The 21,212-nt window shown below is 44.1% G+C and overlaps 1 protein-coding gene and 1 long non-coding RNA gene across 2 annotated transcripts in view; one reads left to right on the forward strand and one right to left on the reverse strand.

Moving 5' to 3' along the window:
• Window positions 1–13,428, reverse strand: part of LOC140487861 (solute carrier family 2, facilitated glucose transporter member 11-like) — a 93,095-nt gene extending 79,667 nt beyond the window's left edge. The window contains exon 1 of the mRNA XM_072587219.1: window positions 13,362–13,428. Within this exon, the coding sequence (XP_072443320.1) occupies window positions 13,362–13,385 (24 nt within the window). The 5' untranslated portion in view covers window positions 13,386–13,428. The remainder of the gene's footprint in view (window positions 1–13,361) is intronic.
• Window positions 422–19,493, forward strand: LOC140487863 (uncharacterized). The gene is made up of 3 exons (XR_011962958.1): window positions 422–510; window positions 10,126–10,178; window positions 18,693–19,493. It is a non-coding gene; the product is annotated as an uncharacterized lncRNA (long non-coding RNA).
• Window positions 19,494–21,212: the final 1,719 nt, after the last annotated feature.

Below are 21,212 nucleotides of genomic sequence, written 5' to 3' on the forward strand. Positions count from 1 at the left end.
GTGAGGGGGAGGTCTGGGGGGATGGTGAAAACTCGGCAGGGCTGGAAGCTGGGATCTGGTGTGGGTGTAGAGCTGGGAGTGGGGGTGGAGCCAGTAACTGGAGTGGGGGTGGTGGTGGGGGTAATGGGGGTGGAGACATGAGCAGGAGTGGTGTTCCCCTCGGGGTTCTAGGGGCCGGGAATGGTGACAGTGGGATCTGTGGGGGGGTGTGTCAGCAGAATGCAGGTGAGTGGTGTTGGTGGGGGTGAAAGTGGTGGCAGTAGGGGTGGCGGAACTCACTGAGCGTGTGACATCAGCGATGATGAGAGGGGTGGAAGTGATGTCACGTGTGATGCATGAGGAATTGTGAGGGGCGGAAGTGACTATGGGGGTGGCCATGATGGGGGTGGAAGTGACATCATCAATCAGCGTGGGGGTGGCAGCTGCACTAGCCACATGGCTAATGGCATTCGAGCAGTTCCAGAGGCCAGGGGAATCTTCTGGAATGTTTGAGAAGTGCTGGTTATGGAGGTGGGTAAATAAAAGTTTGTTGTCCTTACAGTTTTTGATGTTTGAGATGGATTTGAAATACTGTTTGTTGAGAGTATGAATTCTCCTGAGGATGGAGTGGGTCCTTTGCAATTCTGAGAGAGTGTGGCCCTCAGCTGAGGCAGGACTGACTGTAGAGAGGTTAGGTGACGGCGCATTGCTGCAAGCGTGGAGCGGAGGATCTTGAAGGAGAACTGTTGCTGGTGTTTTTGAATCTGTAGTCTGTACTGTTTGTCCTGTTTGGATCCGAACTCTGCTGGTTTAAAGGTGGTCCGGAGTCCGTGTGGGATGAGTTGGTTACGGAGGCAGGCATTGAGGAAGCAAATGTGGCTGTGGTAGTGAATTTGTTTCACGACGTGGTTGAAGAGCTTCAGGGCAGAGGAAATGACCTGGGAGTTGCAGTGGGAGAGGGACTCCCTGAGATTCTTGTAGAGAGAGGAGGAAAACTTCTTCAAGGCAGGCATCCTTGCAAGAGGATTCGCAGTAGGGTTAAAATCAATGAGGTAAAAACAAGGACAGCAGATGCTGGAAACCAGATTCTGGATTAGTGGTATTGGAAGAGCACAGCAGTTCAGGCTGCATCCGAGGAGCAGTAAAATCGACATTTCGGGCAAAAGCCCTTCATCATGAATAAAGGCAGAGAACCTGAAGGGTGGAGAGATAAGCTAGAGGAGGGTGGGGGTGGGGAGAAAGTAGCATAGAGTACAATGGGTGTTAACATGACAAGCCAACACAAAGATCAGGCCAGACAGTGCATAGGAAAAGTTAGTGCTATCACTGTAGAATGAAAATATCCCTTTCGAACACAAACAGTGCCCAACAATGACAAACTACAAAGTTGAAGAAATTATAAATCACTTCCAGAAGATGTGCAGAAGTCAGACACATTTCAGACCAGTGAAATAAAAAAAACAAATACTTACTCATACAATGGGACTAATGCATAAAATGTCCCTCTTTCGAGTAATGTATTTCTATTTTAAAAGGATTCTAAGATATTCCTGATGGAATATAGTAATAAATCAATTTGAATTTGATAGAACTTGTGTACGTCAATGGACAGCCCATTAGTCTTAAGCTTTGTGCAATAGTCATTGTCCTCTCAGATCAACTAAACATGGCTGAAGGAACAAAGATTACAGCCCAGAGCAATGAGCCTCCATGGTCCAGGTAAGGTAACACTCAAGCGGAAAGATATACTACAAGAAACACTGCAACACAAAGCATCAGGGAGTTAAAAATGTGTACATATTTCACAATCAATTCCTTTCGTTTATTCTGGCTTCCACACCATTAAAATAGCAGAAGGAGTTCAACTAATTCTAAGCTGTTAACTGGTTCAGAAACAAACCATTGTCGGCCAACAGTCAAGGCACAACAAATAGAATATTGTATTCAATTTCCTAGACTCAGAGTAGGACCCTCAAAGACGAAAGGATCTGTTACCCACGTTAGCCTAAAAGGAAACTGCAGATTTTAGCGGAGGAAAAGGTGTCTCCTTGTATCATCGTTGAAGAAGATTTAGAAGACAAAAATCAGCAAAGTTTAATCGAAAGAGTAAACACTGAAACCAAACTGAATAGAACAACTTTATTGAGCAATATTTAACTAAGGTTGTTCATGCGGCGAAACAGCCCTTGAACAAATTAGTACAACAGATTTGACTTTGATGTTGGGTGACATGGTGATTCAGTGGTTAGCACTGCTGCCTCACAGCGCCAGGGACCTGGTTCGATTCCAGCCTCGAGTGACTGTCTGTGTGATGTTTGCACATTCTCCCAGTGTCTGCGCACAATTCCTCCAGGTGCTCCGGTTTCTTCCCACAGTCCAGAGATATTCAGGTTAGGTGAACTGGCCATGCTAAATTGCCCATAGTGTTCAGGGATGTGTGGGTTGGGTGCATTAGTCAGGGGAAATGTAAAGTAACAAGGAAGGGGAATGAGTCTGGGTGGGTTAGAGGGTCGGTATGGAACTGTTGGGCCAAAGGGCCTGTTTCCACACTGTAGGGAATCAGTAATTCTAGGTTGGAGAATGTGCTGATACAGGTTCAAAACCAACTTTCAATTCTGCATTTTCAAAAAAAGAATGATCAGTACCAATGATGAAGATGGTAAGCAAGTAATAGTTACATCGTAACACAACTGAGGATGTTAAAATACCTCGTTCACTAGGAAGACTTCCACAGAAGGTGAATGAAAAAAAAAAGTTGAAGTAAAGAACTTACACATTTCAACACACTTGGCTTTCACAAAATGAAGATGAGCTACAAACAACCTCATGGAAATCAGTCCTCCATCCACAGATGAAGAACACGATCAAAAAGAAGCAATTGTCTGGTCTGAAAATCCAAGATATTATAAGGGAAAAAAAATACTTGTTTCAACATAGAAACCATTTTTCTTTGGTACATTCACATGATGTGGGCTCACTGACCAATGCCAGCATTCATTGTCCATCCCTAACTGTCCAGAGGATGGTTAAAAGTTAACATTGCTGCGCGTCTGGAGTCACATTTAAGCCAGACCAGGTAAGGATGGCAGTTCCCTTTCCTAAAGGATGTTAGTGAACCAGAAGGGGTTTTCTGACAATTTTCAGACATTTATTGAATTCAGATTCCAATATCTGCCATGGCAGGATTTGAACCCAGGTCCCCAAAACATTACCGGGGTCTCTAATAGTCTAGCAATAATAGAAAGCAGCCAGTGCAGGGACCCCCTGCGGTCATTCCACTCAAGAACAAGTATACCGTTTTGGATACTTGTGGGGGGGATGACTTACCAGGGGTAAGCAACGAGGTTCAGGCCTCTGGCACGGAGCCTGTCCCCGTTGCTCAGAAGGGAAGTGTGGTGAAAGGTAGAGCAATAGTTATTGGGGACTCGATAGTGAGGGGCACAGATAGGCGGTTTTGTGGGAGCGACAGAGACTCACGTTTGGTATGTTGCCTCCCAGGTGCAAGGGTACGTGATGTCTCTGATCGTGTTTTCCGGGTCCTTAAGGGGGAGGGGGAGCAGCCCCAGATCGTGGTCCACGTTGGCACCAACGACATAGGTAGGAAGAGGGGTGAGGATGTTAGACAGGCTTTCAGGGAACTAGGTTGGAAGCTCAGAGCTAGAACGAACAGAGTTGTTTGTTACCCGTGCCATGTGTCGAGGAATAGGGAGAGAGAACAGTTAAATGCGTGGCTACAGGGATGGTGCAGGAAGGAGGGATTCTGGTTTCTGGATAACTGGGGTTCTTTCTGGGGAAGGTGGGACCTCTATAAACAAGATGGTCTACACCTGAACCTGAGGGGCACCAGTATTCTTGGGGGGGGGGGGGTTTAAACTAACTCTGCAGGGGCATGGGAACCTAGACTGTAGCTTTAGGGTGCAGGACCTTGAGTGTAGGGAGGTTAGGAACAAGGCATCGATCTCGAAGGAGAGTGCCTGTAAACAGGAAGATGGCTTGAAGTGTGTATACTTCAATGCAAGAAGTATAAGAAATAAGGTAGGTGAACTTGCAGCATGGGTTGGTACCTGGGACTTCGATGTTGTGGCCATTACAGAGACGTGGGTGGAACAGGGACAGGAATGGCTGTTGCAGGTTCCAGGGTTTAAATGTTTTAGTAGGGTCAGAGATGGGGGTAAAAGAGGGGGAGGTGTGGCATTGCTTGTCAAGGATAGTATTACAGCAGTAGAAAGGGTGATGGAGGAAGACTTGCCATCTGAGGTAGTTTGGGCGGAGGTTAGAAATAGGAAAGGTGAGGTCACCCTGTTAGGAGTTTTCTACAGGCCTCCTAATAGTCCGTGAGAAGTAGAGGAAAGTATTGCGAGGATGATTCAGGAGAAGAGTGAAAGTAGCAGGGTGGTTGTTATGGGTGACTTTAACTTCCCAGATATTGACTGGGAAAGCTATAGCTCGAGTTCGTTAGATGGGTCGGTGTTTGTCCAATGTGTGCAGGAGGGTTTCCTGACACAATATGTAGACAGGCCAACAAGAGGTGAGGCTATACTGGATTTGGTTCTAGGTAATGAACCAGGCCAGGTGTTAGACTTGGAGGTAGGTGAGCACTTCGGGGGCAGTGACCACAACTCGGTGACTTTTACTCGAGTGATGGAGAGGGATAAGTGTGCACTGCAGTGCAACAGTTATAGCTGGGGGCAGGGAAATTATTATGCGGTGAGGCATGACTTAGGATGCGTGGATTAGAAAAATAGGCTTCTAGGGAAGAACACAAATGATATGTGAAGATTGTTCAAGGAACAGCTAATGGGTGTCCTTGATAAGTATGTACCAGTCAGGCAGGGAGTAAAGGGTCTTGTGAGGGAGCCGTGGTTTAACAAGGAATTGGAATCCCTTGTGAAAGGGAAGAGGGTGGCCTATGTAAAGATGAGGTGTGAAGGTTCAGTTGGGGCGATTGAGAGTTATAAGGTAGCCAGGAAGGATCTAAAGAGAGAGCCAAGAGCAGCGAGAAGGGGACATGAAAAGTTCTTAGTTGGTAGGATTAGGGAAAACCCAAAGGCTTTCTATAGGAAGAAAAGGATGACTAGGGTAGGTATCGGTCCAGTCAAGGATAGTAGTGGGAAGTTGTGTGTGGAGGCGGAGGAGATCGGTGAGACACTAAATCAATACTTTTCATCAGTATTCACTCAGGAACAGGGCATTGTTGCCGATGTGAATATTGAGTCACAATTAATTAGAATGGACGGCTTTGAGGTATGTAGGGATGAGGTGTTGGAAATTCTGGAAAGGATGAAAATAGATAAGTCCCCTGGGCTGATGGCATTTATCCTAGGATCCTCTGGGAAGCTAGGGAGGAGATAGCGGAGCCATTGGCCTTGATTTTTATGTCGTCGTTGTCTACGGGAATAGTGCCAGAAGACTGGAGGATAGCGAATGTGGTCCCCTTGTTCAAGAAGGGGCGCAGGGATAGCCCAAGTAACTATAGGCCAGTGAGTCTCACTTCTGTTGTGGGCAAAGTCTTAGAGAGAATTGTAAGGGAAAGGATTTATGAACATCTGGATAGGAATAATGTGATCAAGGATAGTCAGCATGGTTTTGTGAAGGGCAGGTCGTGCCTCACAAACCTTATTGAATTCTTTGAGAAGGTGACCAAGGAAGTGGACGAGGGTAAATCAGTAGATATGGTGTATATGGATTTTAGCAAGGCGTTCGATAAGGTACCCCATGGCAGGCTAATGCAAAAACTACGGAGGTATGGCATTGAGGGTGCATTAGGAATTGGCTGGCTGGAAGGAGACAGAGGGTAGTAGTTGATGGTATAGGTTCATCTTGGAGCGCAGTTACTAGCGGTGTTCCACAAGGATCTGTTTTGGGACCATTGCTGTTTGTCATTTTTATAAATGACCTGGAGGAGGGGCTTGAAGGCTGGGTGAGCAAGTTTGCGGATGACACGAAAGTCGGTGGAGTTGTGGACAGCGAAGAAGGATGTGGCAGGTTACAGTGGGATATAGATAAGTTGCAGAGCTGGGCAGTAAGGTGGCAAATGGAATTCAATGTAGCTAAGTGTGAAGTCATTCACTTTGGTAGGAGTAACAAGAAGATGGATTACTGGACTAATGGTAGACTACTTGGTAGTGTGGATGAGCAGAGGGATCTTGGTGTCCATGTACACAGATCTTTGAAAGTTGCCACCCAGGTAAATAGTGCTGTGAAGAAGACATATGGTGTACTGGGCTTTATTGGTAGAGGAATTGAGTTCCGGAGTCCTGAGGTCATGTTGCAGTTGTATAAGACTCTGGTGCGGCCTCATCTGGAGTATTGTGTGCAGTTTTGGTCGCCATACTATAGGAAGGATGTGGAGGCATTGGAACGAGTGCAGAGGAGGTTTACCAGGATGTTGCCTGGCATGGTAGGAAGATCGTATGAGGAAAGGCTGAAGCACTTGGGGCTGTTCTCATTGGAGAAAAGAAGGTTTAGGGGTGACTTGATAGAGGTGTACAAGATGATTTGGGGTTTAGATAGGGTTGACAGTGAGAACCTTTTTCCGCTAATGAAGTCAGCTGTTACTAGGGGACACAGCTTTAAATTAAGGGGTGGTAGGTATAGGACAGATGTTAGGGGTAGATTTTTTACTCAGCGGGTTGTGAGTTCATGGAATGCCCTGCCAGTAGCAGTGGTGGACTCTCTCTCTTTATGGTCATTTAAGCGGGCGTTGGACAAGCACATGGAGGTTATTGGGCTAGTGTAGGTTAGGTAGGCTTCGGTCGGCACAACATCGAGGGCTGAAGGGCCTGTACTGCGCTGTATTTTTCTATGGTCTATGTTCTATGTAATACCACTAGGCCCTGAATTATGGGCTTTCAGAGATTAAAGGTTCTCCAGATGAGGTTATGGAACATACCACCTGGGTCAGCAGAGAAGAGCTCCTCTGCAAAAGGGGAATTCAGGAGATTAAAGTCCTCCAGATAAGGAAATGGAACGACTACCAGGTTTAATACTAGGACATCAAAGAGATAAAAGATCCTTCAGAAGAGAAGTGAGTTACAGAGAATCAAAATCATGGTCAACAGTCCTCAAGTTAATGACCTACCAATCTCCCCAGTCAGAAGAGACTAACCCAGAAGAATCCTAACCCATTCTGGGAGAAGTTTGGAAGAGCCTCCAGATCACATGAATTTGTGAAGCCAGGGATTTGGAGGGCAATGGGGTAATAGTGAATGTCAATGTTTTTATATATCTGAATGTATAAGCGTTAACTATGGGGAACAAAGCTTGGGAGTGGGGTATGTTTATAAGGAATAGGTCCTGAAATCTTTAATGTTGAAGTTGCATCATCAGGAATGCTCACTTCCTCTCTAGGGAAGAAGCAGCCTAACACAAAGTCCCAGTGGACTCAGCCCTGTTATCTCTGACTCTTGATAATCTTTGTAATAATGTCTAACTAGTTAATGTAACTTGAACCTATTGCTATCCCAAAAAAACTACATCTTTTTATAATAACAAGTGCCTCTTCTCATTAAGACCCAATTGTGACTTACCCTCTGCCACTGTTAATTCAAAAGAACCTTAGACATGACATTTGAAAGGAGGATTGGTGGCAGCACATTACCCAAGCTCACGGTTGGATCATCATTGAAGCTATGGCCTAGTGGTATTATCACTAGACTTATTAATCTAAAGAGGCAGAAGTGGGTACTGTAAATGCTGGAGATGAGAGTCAAGATTAGAGTGGTGCTGGAAAAGCACAGAAGGTCAGGCAGCATCCAAGGAGCAGGAAAATTGGCATTTCGGGCAAAAGCCCTTCATCAGGAATGAGGCTGGGAGCTTCAGGGGTGGAGAGATAAATGGGAGGGGGGGTGGGGCTGGGGAGAAGGTAGCTGAGAATACAATAGGTGGATGGAGGAAGGGGTAAAGGCGATAGGTCGGAGAGGAGGATGGAGCGGATAGATGGGAATGAAGATTGACAGGTAGGACAGGTCATGAGGGCGGTGCTGAGCTGGAAGGTTGGAACTGGGATAAAGTGGGGGGAGGGGAAATGAGGAAACTGGTGAAGTGTACATTGATGCCCTGGGGTTGAAGGATCCCGAGGCGGTCTTCCTCCTGCCGCCAGGTGGTGAGGCAATGGGGGCCAGAGAAACTGAAATCTTGGAAGAGGTTGAGGGCGTGGGTGGTGTCCCGAATGTATGTGGGGAGTTCCTGGACCAGGGGGATAGGACAGTATCGAGGTAGGTGGAGATGAATTCAGTGGGGCAGGAGCAGACTGAGACGATGGGTTGGCCAGGGTAGTTAGGCTCATGGATCTAAAGACTCTGGGGAACTGAGTTCAAATCCTGCCATGATAGAACTTGAATTCAACTTTTAAAAATCTGGAATTAATGATCTACTGACAATGATGAATCTGTTGTTGATTGTTGGGGAAAACCCATCTGGTTCACTAATGAACTTTAGGGAAGGAAACTGCCTGGTCTCGCCTACATGTGACTCTTAACTGTCCTCTGGGCAATTAGGAATTGGCAATAAATGCTGGCTCAGCCAGTGACATCCTCATCCTGTAAATGAATGATTTAAAAATTTTGACAGATACCTCACTAACTTGATACAGGGTGAATGTCCCTATATAACCATCAGTGAAGAAACACTGTTTTCAGTGGAACTACATGATCCAGAAACTATTTAACTTAAGACGTAGGCTACAAGGGGTGTCAGACAGTAGAGACTATATATACACATTTCACAACCAAGAATTCTCACCACTGAACACTAATGTGTGCTTTGATTTTAATCTTCTTCAAAGGGTAGAAGGAGCTAAAGGAGTTAAAATCAAGAAACAACAAGTTGAGTAACAGCCAGTCATGTTTCAGGAATGGCTGGTCATGGAAGAACAAATTAAAGACAGTTTGATTAAGGAACAACCTGTCAGCTTGTTCTCCATAACTGGAGAAGTTTCCATTAGGCTCCCTAGACCCAGAGTGGAATCCAGACAGAAGACAGAATCATTTGACATTAGTTAAATTGGCATAAGATGTTTTTTCATAAAGTCAGCAAGATGGAAATTTGTTGGTTTGGCAGAAATGTTATTAACACTGAGAATTCTGATTGTGAGAATCAGCAAGTTTTGCAAGAGACCATTAAGCAGCCAATAGCAATGTTAGCCCATTGATAAATTTTCAACTGAGGGTACTCAGTGCAGCATGGCCTGGTGAGCTAACAGTGGTGACAGACTGAAGAATAACATCAGCTGCAAGTTCAACACGAACATTTCATTTCCTTATCGCTCCAGAAGAGTAGTTGAGGTAAAGTGGCTACACACTTGACATTAGGATTCCTATAGTGTGGAAACAGGCCCTTTGGCCCAACATGTCCGCACCAACCCTCTAAAGAGTAACCCACCCAGACCCATTTCCCCACCCTATATTTACCCCTGACTAATGCACCTAACCTACACATCCCTGACCACTCTTGGCAATTTAGCATGACCAATTCACCTAACCTGCACATGTTGGATTGTGGGAGGAAACCCATGTAGACACGGGGAGAATGTGCAAACTACACACACAGTCGCCTGAGGCTGGAATCAAACCCAGGCCCCGAGTGCTGCGAGGCAGCAGTGCTAACCACTGAGCCACCATGCCACCCATGTCATCTGGGATTTGAAGGAAAAAGTGAGGACTGCAGATACTGGAGATCAGAGCTGAAAATGTGTTGCTGGAAAAGTGCAGCAGGTCAGGCAGCATCCAAGGAACAGGAGAAGGGCTGATGCCCGAAACGTCGATTCTCCTGCTCCTTTCTAGCAACACATTTTCAGGTCTGGGATTTGAACCCAGGACCCCTCGCACATCTGCATAAACTAGAAGACCCAAAGCAAGAATCATACCCCTAGGCCATACTTCAGCAGAGATTTTCCAACAGGTTAAAAATAAAAGCACAGGCTGAGGATGTGGTGCGTACAACTCCACCACCAAGAGAGGGCAACCAATGTCCGCAGATTTTAGACATAAGGAAATTGCTTGGCTCAGAGATCCAGGATACTGACAAAAGGAGAAAATTTCATGGTTCAGAGATCCCCGTTACTGCAAACTGAAGTGTCTGTTTCAACAGGGCAGCCATTATCTCTGAAGGAAATTCATGAGATTTAATGTTCTCCACATATTACAGGAGGACCCACCTGCTCCAACAGAAAGACATCCTCAGTGAAGGAAATCCAAAAGGTAAGGAGTGCTTCAGTTTAAAGGGACTTTCAGACTTCAAAAATGTCAAGAACAGACAGTCATCAATGTTCTACAACCAAAAGGAATGTGGTGTGGAAAAATAGTTAAATCTTCATCCCACCTAAATTAGTGAAGTAAGGGACTTGGCAGACATGGTAAATGTAATTCTGTACATTAATATATAATGTAAAAAATGGGGAAAACGCCCAGAGGGGAGACATAAAAGGGTGGAAGGGTCTGAAAGGGTTATTGCTGAGGAGTACATTAAGCCCCACCCAGTTGGATAATGTCACATGGACCCAGACAGGGAGAACAGCTTTGGACTGCAAAGGGGTAGGATCTAATAGCAAGGTAGCAACAGATTCTGTATGGATGGAAACAATGTCTTGCATCTAGTTGCTAGCATGCAATAAACTACATCTTGTTTAAAATAAGAGCCTCTACTCCTCAAACTGCCAAGTAGTTTTCCCCTATCACGCTAGAACAATCAGACACTGAACTGTAGCAGCAAATCGATCAGATGGGCTGTGATAAAGATCCATCACACAGCATGTCTTAAGGGCTGATCGCTGAAAACTGCCACCAGTTATTGCACAAACAGCAACATTTTGGATAACCTTAAATTCATGGACAATAAGATTTGGAAGGCCAGCCAGGAGTGGATTAGAATAGTAAGCTCTAATGGTAACAAAGTTATGGATACATAAAATTGCACACAGCACTTGGTTTTAATTCAAACTGATCATTTTAGAAAATGTTTACTGTGGGAGAGTCAATTCGGAATTGTCCTGGAAGCTGCAGATATTAAAGAACAACATATAAGAGACTGTTTCTAGTCCTCCCAGAGGAAAGATATTGTGGGCATTAAAATTAAAAACATTTTTCATTTATTTTTGCAAGTAATAAAAAGGACTGTTTGAGTAAAATACAAGAATTATCCAATTGAGTAAACAGCAGTCTGTATGTTTTCCAACAGCTTTGAAAGATAATGTCTGTGAGGATAGCCATGCGAGATATAGCCATTGGTCAGCCCTGACCTACAGTGAGTGAACATAATGAGTTTTAAGGCACCCAGGGCATAGTCACCAATATTAGCTCCTAGTATGCTTAAACTTCTCTGTATTTGCTATTTAACTATAAAATGTCACTCAACTTTCAAATAACTTGATAATTCTTGATCCGTCTTTGTGTATCCATGGTCCACTTTTGAGTGAATTATCAAAAGCATACACAGACAGACTTGAACCCCTTCAGGATCCAGCACTCCAATATAGTGAGTTTCAACACCACCTTGTAATCTTCTCCCTCTACACTTCAACATCAACCATTCCTATCAGCTCCACCAAGTCTGATAATCAGTCCCCATTATAATAACAACATACATCTATATCGCTCCCTGATCAGAAAAAGGCATTTCACAAAGGGCTAAAAGAAAAAGATACAGTACCTTGAGAGAGAGGTGGTTTGTGAAGGATTGTTAAGGTGAGATTTTACATGTCCTGTGCTTCTGTTTAAACTGCATACTCTGTGCTCTCTCTGTTCTCCACACCCTGACCTCATTTCTATTCTACACACACTAAGTGTTCAGACTCACGACTGTCCCTGTGCCTCTCGATATCTGTTGCTCAATTACTCACTCCATTGCAGCTTGGAGATAATGTGTGCCTTCCCTGGTATCACTGCTTACATCAGCAAAGTAAGTAAGTTGCTACAATTCTGTGAGATTCCTTTGGTCCACTGACCATAAATCTGTTTAACAACAGATGATGGTTAGCAGGAGAATGAAGGGAGATTTTCTTGCTCATTAACCTTTGTTGTATCTGCCCTAACATTACCAAATAGGGTGGTAACTGTTAGAGAGAATTTCATGGAACGCACAGTTAAACCTCACGTGGGAATAATCTACTGTAATATTGCTCTATTCCACCACTGACATCAATCCTACTGATGGGTGGGAGAACGTAATTCCCACAAGAATATTAATTAAAAATCATGACAGAAGTTGTTTTCCAGACCTGAGAATGAAACAATTACTAGACGTTCTACTTACTATTAATGATTCTGTTACTCTCCATTTGTGATTATAGAATCCCTGTGGCTCAGAAGCAGGTCATTTGGCCTATCAAGTCCATATTGACCGTCTGAAAAGCATCCCACCCCTATCCCTATAATTCCCATGGCCAATCCACCTAACCTGTCCTGTGAGCGGAAACCCCCGCAGACATGGAGAGAATGTGCAAACTCCACACAGAGAGTTGGAATCAAACCTGGAATCAAACCTCAAGGCTGGAATCAAACCTGGGTCCCTGGTGCTGTGAGGCAGCGGTGCTAACCACTGAGCCACCATTTGTTTCTAAGCTACAGCCTTTGGGCAATCAGCCTGTCACATAGCCACTGCAGAGAGGCCCAAGGTTTGAAGCTACTCCGTCCTGAATTATTGCTCACTCACACCTCTGCTGGAAAGTGAAGGAACTGCACAGCTACCTCAATTTGGAATTGTTTCGAGATTAATTCGTCAGCTGCCTCAATGAATTGTACTGTTCAGCAGTTGGTTTAGTTATGCTGCTAAGCACCACACAGGCAGTAATGTTACGAACCAAATTGCCCAGTAAATTCATCAGCTCTTGTGAGTAAAGGAAAAATAGAGAAGCAAATGGGTAAAGCAATTTTGAAGGATGTTAATTGGAGTTCTCTGTAAACATTGTATAGAGCGGGTGTCCCAACAGTTACCGCAATCACACAGCCCTTATTTCTGAGGTAAATAGATGTCATTGTTCCTATCCATCCTCATAAGGACACTGGAGACCATCAATATCAGCATGCTGCGTTGTGCTGAGCAAATTAAACACAATGCATTTCAGAGAGTGTTAGGTTTCTGTTGTGAAACAGTTTGCTTCTCCCTGCCTTGTTTGTTTCTGTGTGAAAATTTAGCTGGCCATTGTGTGAGTCTGCATTGTTAAGAAATCCCAGACAGGATCTCCCATACGAGCTCTGCATTTGACAATACAGCCCGGCAAAAATTACCCTATGATTTTATCATGAGCTTGCATCATTTACATGTAAAATTAATTCAAGATCTACAGACTAAAACTGATAGTCTACAAACCATTAAATCCTAGGAAAATGCACATGCACAATATTAAATGCAACAAAAATACTCAAGTAGATGTTACATGTTCATACCAGCTCCTTCAAGATATTTTCCATTAGATGCTTGATCCTAAATCACTTCCTACTCCCAATTTCTGCAAAGATATGAAAACTTACAAAGGGAGCACGGCGCAGGTAATTTCAAATGGAAAGGCAGAGGGAAACAGAGGAGTGCTGGGTGCGATGCATGGCTCTCATATATACTTGGTACAAGAACAGGCCCATTCCAGAATAGCTCTTCACGGTCTGTTAATTATGCTTAAAAAAAAACCTGAATTGCATTTTCTACACATTCATGATGAAAAGCCCAATTGACCTTTAGAAGAACTGAACTTTCCTAATGACTGGTGCTGTCCAAGTGACTGTGACACAGCAACTGCACTGCAATCTGTGGGAAATGTTCTGCATTGGACAGGGGACCAAGTTACAGCGAATTCCTCCAAAGTCCCAGAGGTATCTTCTGTGGGCCCTACTAACTCATGCTACTATGGCGAATCTTCCCCATAGCCTCTTCCTTCTGGCCTCACCTCCATCAGTTTATGAGTTTATAACATAGAAGCACAGAGATGTGCAGCGTGGAAACAGACCCTTCGATCCAACTCATCCATGCCAATCAGATATTGTAAATTAATCTAGTCCCATTTGCCAGCATTTGGCCCATATCCCTCTAAACCCTTCCTATTCACTTACCCAAACATTGGCCATAGCATATGAAGGGGAAAGAAATTGCAAGTAAAACAAAAATGAAATAATTGCCATGTGGTTGTCAGGTGTAATAAGACGATAAGGTATAGGAGCAGAATTAGGCCATTTGGCCCATCGAGTCTGCTTTCGCTTTTCAATCACAGCTGATATGTTTCTCAACCCCATTCACCTACTTTCTCCCTATAATCCTTGGTCACCTTACTAATCAAGAACCTATCCATCTCTGCCTTAAAAACACTCAATGACCTGGCCTCCACAGTCTTTTGCCTCTCAATGAGTTCCACAGATTCACCACCTTCTCGCTGCAGAAGATTCTCCTCATCTCATTTCTAAAGGCTTGTCCCTTCACTCTGCGGCTGTGCCCTCGGGTCCTAGACTCTCCTACTAGTGAAAATGTTTCTTCACATAGACTCAATCCGAGCCACTCAGCATTCTGTAAGCTTCAATCTGACCCCCCACACCGTCATCCATCTAAACTCTGTCAAGTACATCCCCAGAGTCCTCAACACTCCTCATCTGACAAGCCCTTCTTCATCCCTGGGATCATTCTTGTAAACCTCCCCTAGACCCCCTCCAAGGCCAGCACATCCTTCCTTGGATACGAGGCCCACAACTGCTCACAATATTCCAAATGTGGTCAGACCAGAGTGTAATACAGCCTCAACAGTCCACCTCTGATCTTGTACGTAGAACATAGAACATTACAGCGCAGTACAGGCCCTTCGGCCCTTAATGTTGCACCAACCTGTGGAAATACTCTGATGTCCATCTAACCTACACTGTTCCATTATTATCCATATGTATATCCAATGCCCATTTAAATGCCCTTAACGTCGGTGAGTCTAGCCGTCTTGAAATGAATGTTAACATTGCATTTGCCTTCCTAACAGCCAACTGAACCTACGTGTTAACTTTAAGAGAATCCAGAACTAGGACTTCCAAGTCCTTTAGTGCTTCAGATTTCCGAAGTCTTTCCACATTTAGAAAATAGTCCATGCGTCTATTCTTCCCAGCAAAGTCTATAACCTCACATTTTCCCACAATGTATTCCATCCGTTGCTTCTTTACCCACTCTCCGAGCCTGTCCAAGTCCTTCTGCAGCCTCCCCACTTCCTCCACACTACCTGCTCCTATATCTATCTTTGTGTCATCTGAATATTAGATACAATCTCCTCGGCGATCTCCTTCAGACTTGTGGGGTGTAGTCCATCCGGTCTGGGTGATGTATCCACCTTCAGACCTGGTCAGCTATGGTCCAGTTGATAGCCACCCCTTCTACTGAGTCAGAAGTTTGTGCAGGGGCTCGGGTTCCAGTCCAGGGATTTTATCACAAAATCTAATTCGGTGCTTCAGTGTAGGACTGAGGGAGTGCTGTTGTATTGGAGGTGGTGCGCTTCCGACAAGTTGCTATATAAACCTATCTACTGTCTCCGATACATGCAAGCAATTACATGGCATCTTCAAAGAAAAAGAGGGGAGCTCTATCTGGTGCCTTGATAATTATTTAACTTTCTAACAGTATCGTTGAAACAAATTAATCTGGTCATTCATCTCGTTGCTATCTATGGAGCTTGCATTGGGCAAGGGAAATTGGAAACTGCATTTCACTCTATTACAATAGTGCACCATTGCTCATCATTATTCAACTTGTTCTTCAGTTGCTTCATACCATGAAAGGATTTTGAGTCATGGCAAGAATATAGTTAGGAGGGCATGTTGGGATGAGTATATAGGAATCTACAAAGGATTCAGTTAGGTTGAGTGTCATGGAGTCACAGAGATGTCTAGTATGGAAACAGACCCTTCAGTCCATCTCAACCATGCTGACCTAATTTAATCTAGTCCCATTTGCCAGCATTTGGCTCATATCCCTCCTAAACCCTTCCTATTCATATACCCACCCAGATACCTTCTAAATGTTGTAATTGTACCAGCCTCCAACACTTCCTCTGGCAGCTCATTCCATACACAAACCACTTTGTGTGAATAAGTTGCCCTTTAGGTCCCTTTTAAATCTTTCCCCTCTCATCTTAAACCTATGCCCTCTAGTTTTGGACTCCCCCACCCTGAGAAAAAGACCTTGACTATTCACCCTATCCATGCCCCTCATGGTTTTATAAATCTCTGTAACATCTCTCCTCAGCCTCTGACACTCCAGGGAAAATAGCCCCAGCCTATTCAGACTCTCCCTACAACTTAAACTCGTCAACCCTGGCAACATCCTTGTAATTCTTTTCTGAACCCTATCAAGTTTAACAACATCCTTCCTATAGCAGGGAGACCAAGACTGAATGCAGTATTCCAAAAGTGGCCTAACCAATGTCCTGTATAGCCACAACGATATGTCCCAACTCCTATATTCAATGCATTGACCAATAAATGTAAATGGGTAATTGCTCATCAGATGGAGAAACGTGTAAGGTCATAAACTTCTGTAAGAAAATTCAAAAACAATTGCAGAATTTAAATACAGAGAGTTTTCAAAATAACTGCATCAGAGAGCGATGAGGATATTATGCATGAACACAAAACATTAGCATGCAGGTGCAGCAGGTAATTCAGGAGGCAAATGGAATGTAAACCATCATTGCTAGGATGTTGGAGTTCAAAAATAGGGTAGTCTTGGTACAATTGAACAGGATTCTGGTGAGGCCCTGCCTGGTGTAGTGTGCATCACTTTGTTCCCCTTCTTAAAGGAAGGATGTACCAGCATTGGAGGCAGTTCAAAAGAGATTCACTCAGCTGATTCCTGGGATGAAAGGGCTGTCTTACCAAGCATTGCTAAACAGATTGTCTTTATACATTACAATTTAGAAACTGAGGGATGATCTTATTGAAATATGCAACACTTTGAGGGGGCTTGAAAGGGTAAATGTTGAAAGGATATTTTCAACAGTGGGGGATTCTCAAACTAGGGAATGGAATAAGGGTACACACACTAAAACTAGGGAATGGAATAAGGGCGCACGCACTAAAACTAGGGAATGGAATAAGGGCTCACTCACTAAAACTGGGAAATGGAATAAGGGCACACTCACTAAAACTAGGGAATTGAATAAGGGCTCACTCACTAAAACTGGGAAATGGAATAAGGGCTCACTCACTAAAACTAGGGAATTGAATAAGGGCTCACTCACTAAAACTGGGAAATGGAATAAGGGCACACTCACTAAAACTAGGGAATTGAATAAGGGAGCACTCACTAAAACTGGGAAATGGAATAAGGGCTCACTCACTAAAACTAGGGAATTGAATAAGGGAGCACTCACTAAAACTGGGGAATGGAATAAGGGCTCACTCACTAAAACTGGGAAATGGAATAAGGGCTCACTCACTAAAACTGAGATACCAAAAGAATTTCTTCTTTCAGAGGATAGTGAATGGAATCCAAAGAATTGTGAGGTTAGATCACTGAAAGTTTTTTGAAATATGAAGAAGTTGCTGGCTATGCTGAGCTGACATGAAAGAGGAATTGAGGTCTTGGACAGATCAGCCAGAGGCGAGAGTATGTTGCTGGAAAAGCACAGCCAATTAGGCAGCATCTGAGGAGCAGGAGAGACAATGTTTCGGGCATAAGCTCTTCATCAGGAATGAGATTTGTGGGCCGAGGCTGAGTGATACATGCGAGGGGGAGGGGGTTTGGGGAAAGGTAGCTGAGAAAGCGATAGGTGGATGAAGGGGAGGGACACGGTGAGAGGTCAAAGGGGAGAGTAATAGACAGGTCCGGAGGGCAATGCCGAGTTGAGGCTTGGGCCTGGGATAATGTGGGGGGAGAGGAAATGAGGAAACTGTTGAAATCCACATTTTTCCCGTATGGTTGCAGGGTCCTAAGGCAGAATATGAGGCGTTCTTCCTCCAGGCGTCAGGTGGTATGGTTTGGCGGTGGAGGAGACCCAGGACCTGCATGTCCTTGACAGAGTGGAAGGAGGAGTTGAAGTGTTCAGCCACGGGGCGGTGGGGTTGGTGAGTGGGGGTGTCCCAGAGATGTTCTTTGAAACGATCCGCAAGAAGGCATCCTGTCTCCCCAATGTAGACACAGGCTGCGACCTTGAACGTCTCTTATAATTAAATTCTTGCGGATCGCCACATAAAGGGCTTTTGCCTGAAACATCGATTCTCCTGCTTGTCGGATGCTGCCTGAGCTGTTGTGCTTTTCCAGCACCACTGTCTTGGACCATAACAAGAGCATGTTGACTACAGTGTACAACCCAGGAGATTGGGCAAACTGACTCATTCTCGTATCATTCTATTTTTTATATTCTGTGAACAGTGGAGTCACAGATATGATTGGAAATTGACATATCATCACCTCATTCTGACTGCTGGTAGACTCATTGAATCATAAAATCATACAGCACGGAAACAGATCTTTTGGTCCAACTCATCCATGTCGACCAGGTTTCCCAAACTATGCCAGTCCCATTTGCCAGTGTTTGCCTAAGCTCTCTAGTGTTGAACTCCCCAGCCCTAGGGAAAGGACCTTTGCTACTCACCTTATCTATGTCTCTGGTGTATGCATGTATGTGCTGCAAGTGTACACACTATAAAACCTGATCTAATATTGTATTTCTATGGTCAGAGCAGTTAAGCCAAAGGTGATATTGACTCCTCCTCTTCACTATTTAGGCTGACTCAGTGAAGACTGATTTTATATTACAGCCTCAATATTTCAATGGATTGCACATGACCTTGCAATGCTATCAAGGAGTGTCCCCTGAATGTGTCAACAGTTGTAGACCCTATGAACCTCAGTATGATGGGAAAATACAGAGGTTACAACTTGAAGACACGCCATGTTACAACAAATTTCCATTTCCATTTCTCGTTGCCATGGAAAGGCTGCCAACATCATCAAAGACCCCTCCCACCCCGGTAATGCTCTCCTACAACCTCTTCCATCAGGCAGAAGATACAGAAGCTTGAACACACGCACCAACAGGTTCAGGAACAGCTTCTTCACTGCCATTATTAGACTGATGAATGGACTCTCTAAATTCAAATAATGCTGACCTTGTTAATGTTGATCTTGCTTCACGCACCTCCTGTGCAGTGCAACCTGTACGCCTCACTCTGTCTAAGCACTGTATGATCTTTATGTCCTTGCTTGCTATAATCTGTCTGTGCTGTTTGCAAACAAAGCTTTTCACTGTACTTAGGTACACGTGATAATAACAAATCAAGATGTGGAGGAGCCGGTGTTAGACTGGAGTGGACAAAGTTAAAAATCACACAATACCAGGTTATAATCTATCAGGTATGATGGCTCAGTGGTCAGCATTGTTGCCTCACAGCACCAGGGACCAGGGTTCGATTCCAGTCTCAGGCTGCATGAAGTATGCACATTCTCCCCGTGTCTGTGTATAATTCCTCTGGGTGACCTGGTTTCCTCCCACAGTCCAAAGATGTGCAGGTTAGGTGAATTGGCCATGCTAAATTACCCATAGTGCTCAGGGACATGTAAGTTAGGTGTATCATTCAGGGGGAATGGGTTTGGGTGGGATAATCCTCTTTGGAAGGTTGGTGTGGACTTTTTGGGGTAAAGGGCCTGTTTCCACACTATAGGGATTCTGTGAGGTTTATTTGGAAGCATTAGCTTTCAGTGTGCTGCTCCTTCATCAGCCAGCTGTCAGGAGTAGTGCTTCCAAATAAGCCTGTTGGACTATAATCTGGTGTTGTGTGATTTTTAACAATAAACCGAAACAAATCAAATAAAAACATTTCAGGCTCCTTCACATTGGTATTAAAAAAATAGTTCATGCTGGGTGTGCTATAATATACATTGAATAACATTAGCCAGTGACATAGTGCTGTAGTCAAATTATTGCATGTTTCAGAGTTAACCCATAAATTGTAAACTGGTACTTTAGCATTAAAATGCCAATAGCATATTCTTGCCCTTGACAGGACAATTAAAAGGCAAACACATAAACTTATCTGTGCTTTAGTTTCATCGCGTTACTGACATTTAGCGTAGAAGCAACATAAATGCAATGGGAAGAGCCAGCAATTATAAACTAGTGGTCCTGAACTCTTGCAATCCAGATGAACTGCTTAAACAACAGTGGGATGTGACTGCTGCACTGCACAATTCCAGATCTAACCCAGTTGGAATGCTTTGGCCTGTTCATGAAATTCTGTGGATGCCCATGTCAGTAGCAGAACACTGAAGATGCCCATTAGGTTGGCAGCAGGAATGTTGCAGTGGCATTGGCAAACTACTCATGACAAGTGTTTGCAGGACTGGCATAAGCATTTAAAAATGAGCAAACCCCTCTCTTCCAGAAGCCATCTCTAGAGCAGCCAATGACAATGCACCCATTATCAACCAACACTTTCTCCAAGTTGCTTCCTTTAAAAAATTGCCACTGAATCTTCAGCAACCAATTCAAATGAGCTGATTTGTACCAATCGTGATCCCAGCTACTGGACAAATAGGAAAGGAATTTGGATTAATAGAACTTATTTTTCAGTGAGTTAATGTGGTGGTCAGTTACTGACACATATTCACACAAGGCTGCAGATTTTCTTTAACAACAGAACCGAAGATTGTTACACACTAGAAGAATATATAAAAAAAACACAAAACATCAAAGTATAGAAGGCAGTTAGAATCATCTTCAAAAACAAACAGCTAAACAAATTCTTACCTATTTCCCAATGGCAAATCAACAGGGTCTCAACTGCAAAGGAATTACGCTCCTATTTCAGCTCTTTAGGGTTCCTACATTTATTTTTACAGAATCCCCACAGTGTGGAAGCACACCATTCGGCCCGACAACTCTAAACCAACTCTCCAAAAAGCATCCCACCCAGACCCATCCCCCTACTTTTCCCATGGCGAGTGCACCTAGCCTGTACACTATGGGTAATTTAGCATTGTCAATCCATCTAACCTGTACCTGAGAGGAAACCGGAGCAGCGAGAGGAGATCCACACAGACACAGGGAGAACACGCAAATTCTACACAGACAGTCGTCCAAGACGGGGATCAAACCTGGGTCCCTGGCACTGTGAGGCACCAGTGCTAATCACTGAGCCACCATGTTGCCCATACAAAATGCGATTTGTTCATTAAAGTGATTTAGCAGCTTGCAGTTTCTTTGTTATGGATTATAGAGACAATTCAATGACTGTTTTCCCAAGTCTACCAACATGAATTTATCACATATCTAAGAACCT

Source organism: Chiloscyllium punctatum, chromosome 17 (assembly GCF_047496795.1).
Source record: "Chiloscyllium punctatum isolate Juve2018m chromosome 17, sChiPun1.3, whole genome shotgun sequence".
NCBI lineage: Eukaryota > Metazoa > Chordata > Chondrichthyes > Orectolobiformes > Hemiscylliidae > Chiloscyllium > Chiloscyllium punctatum.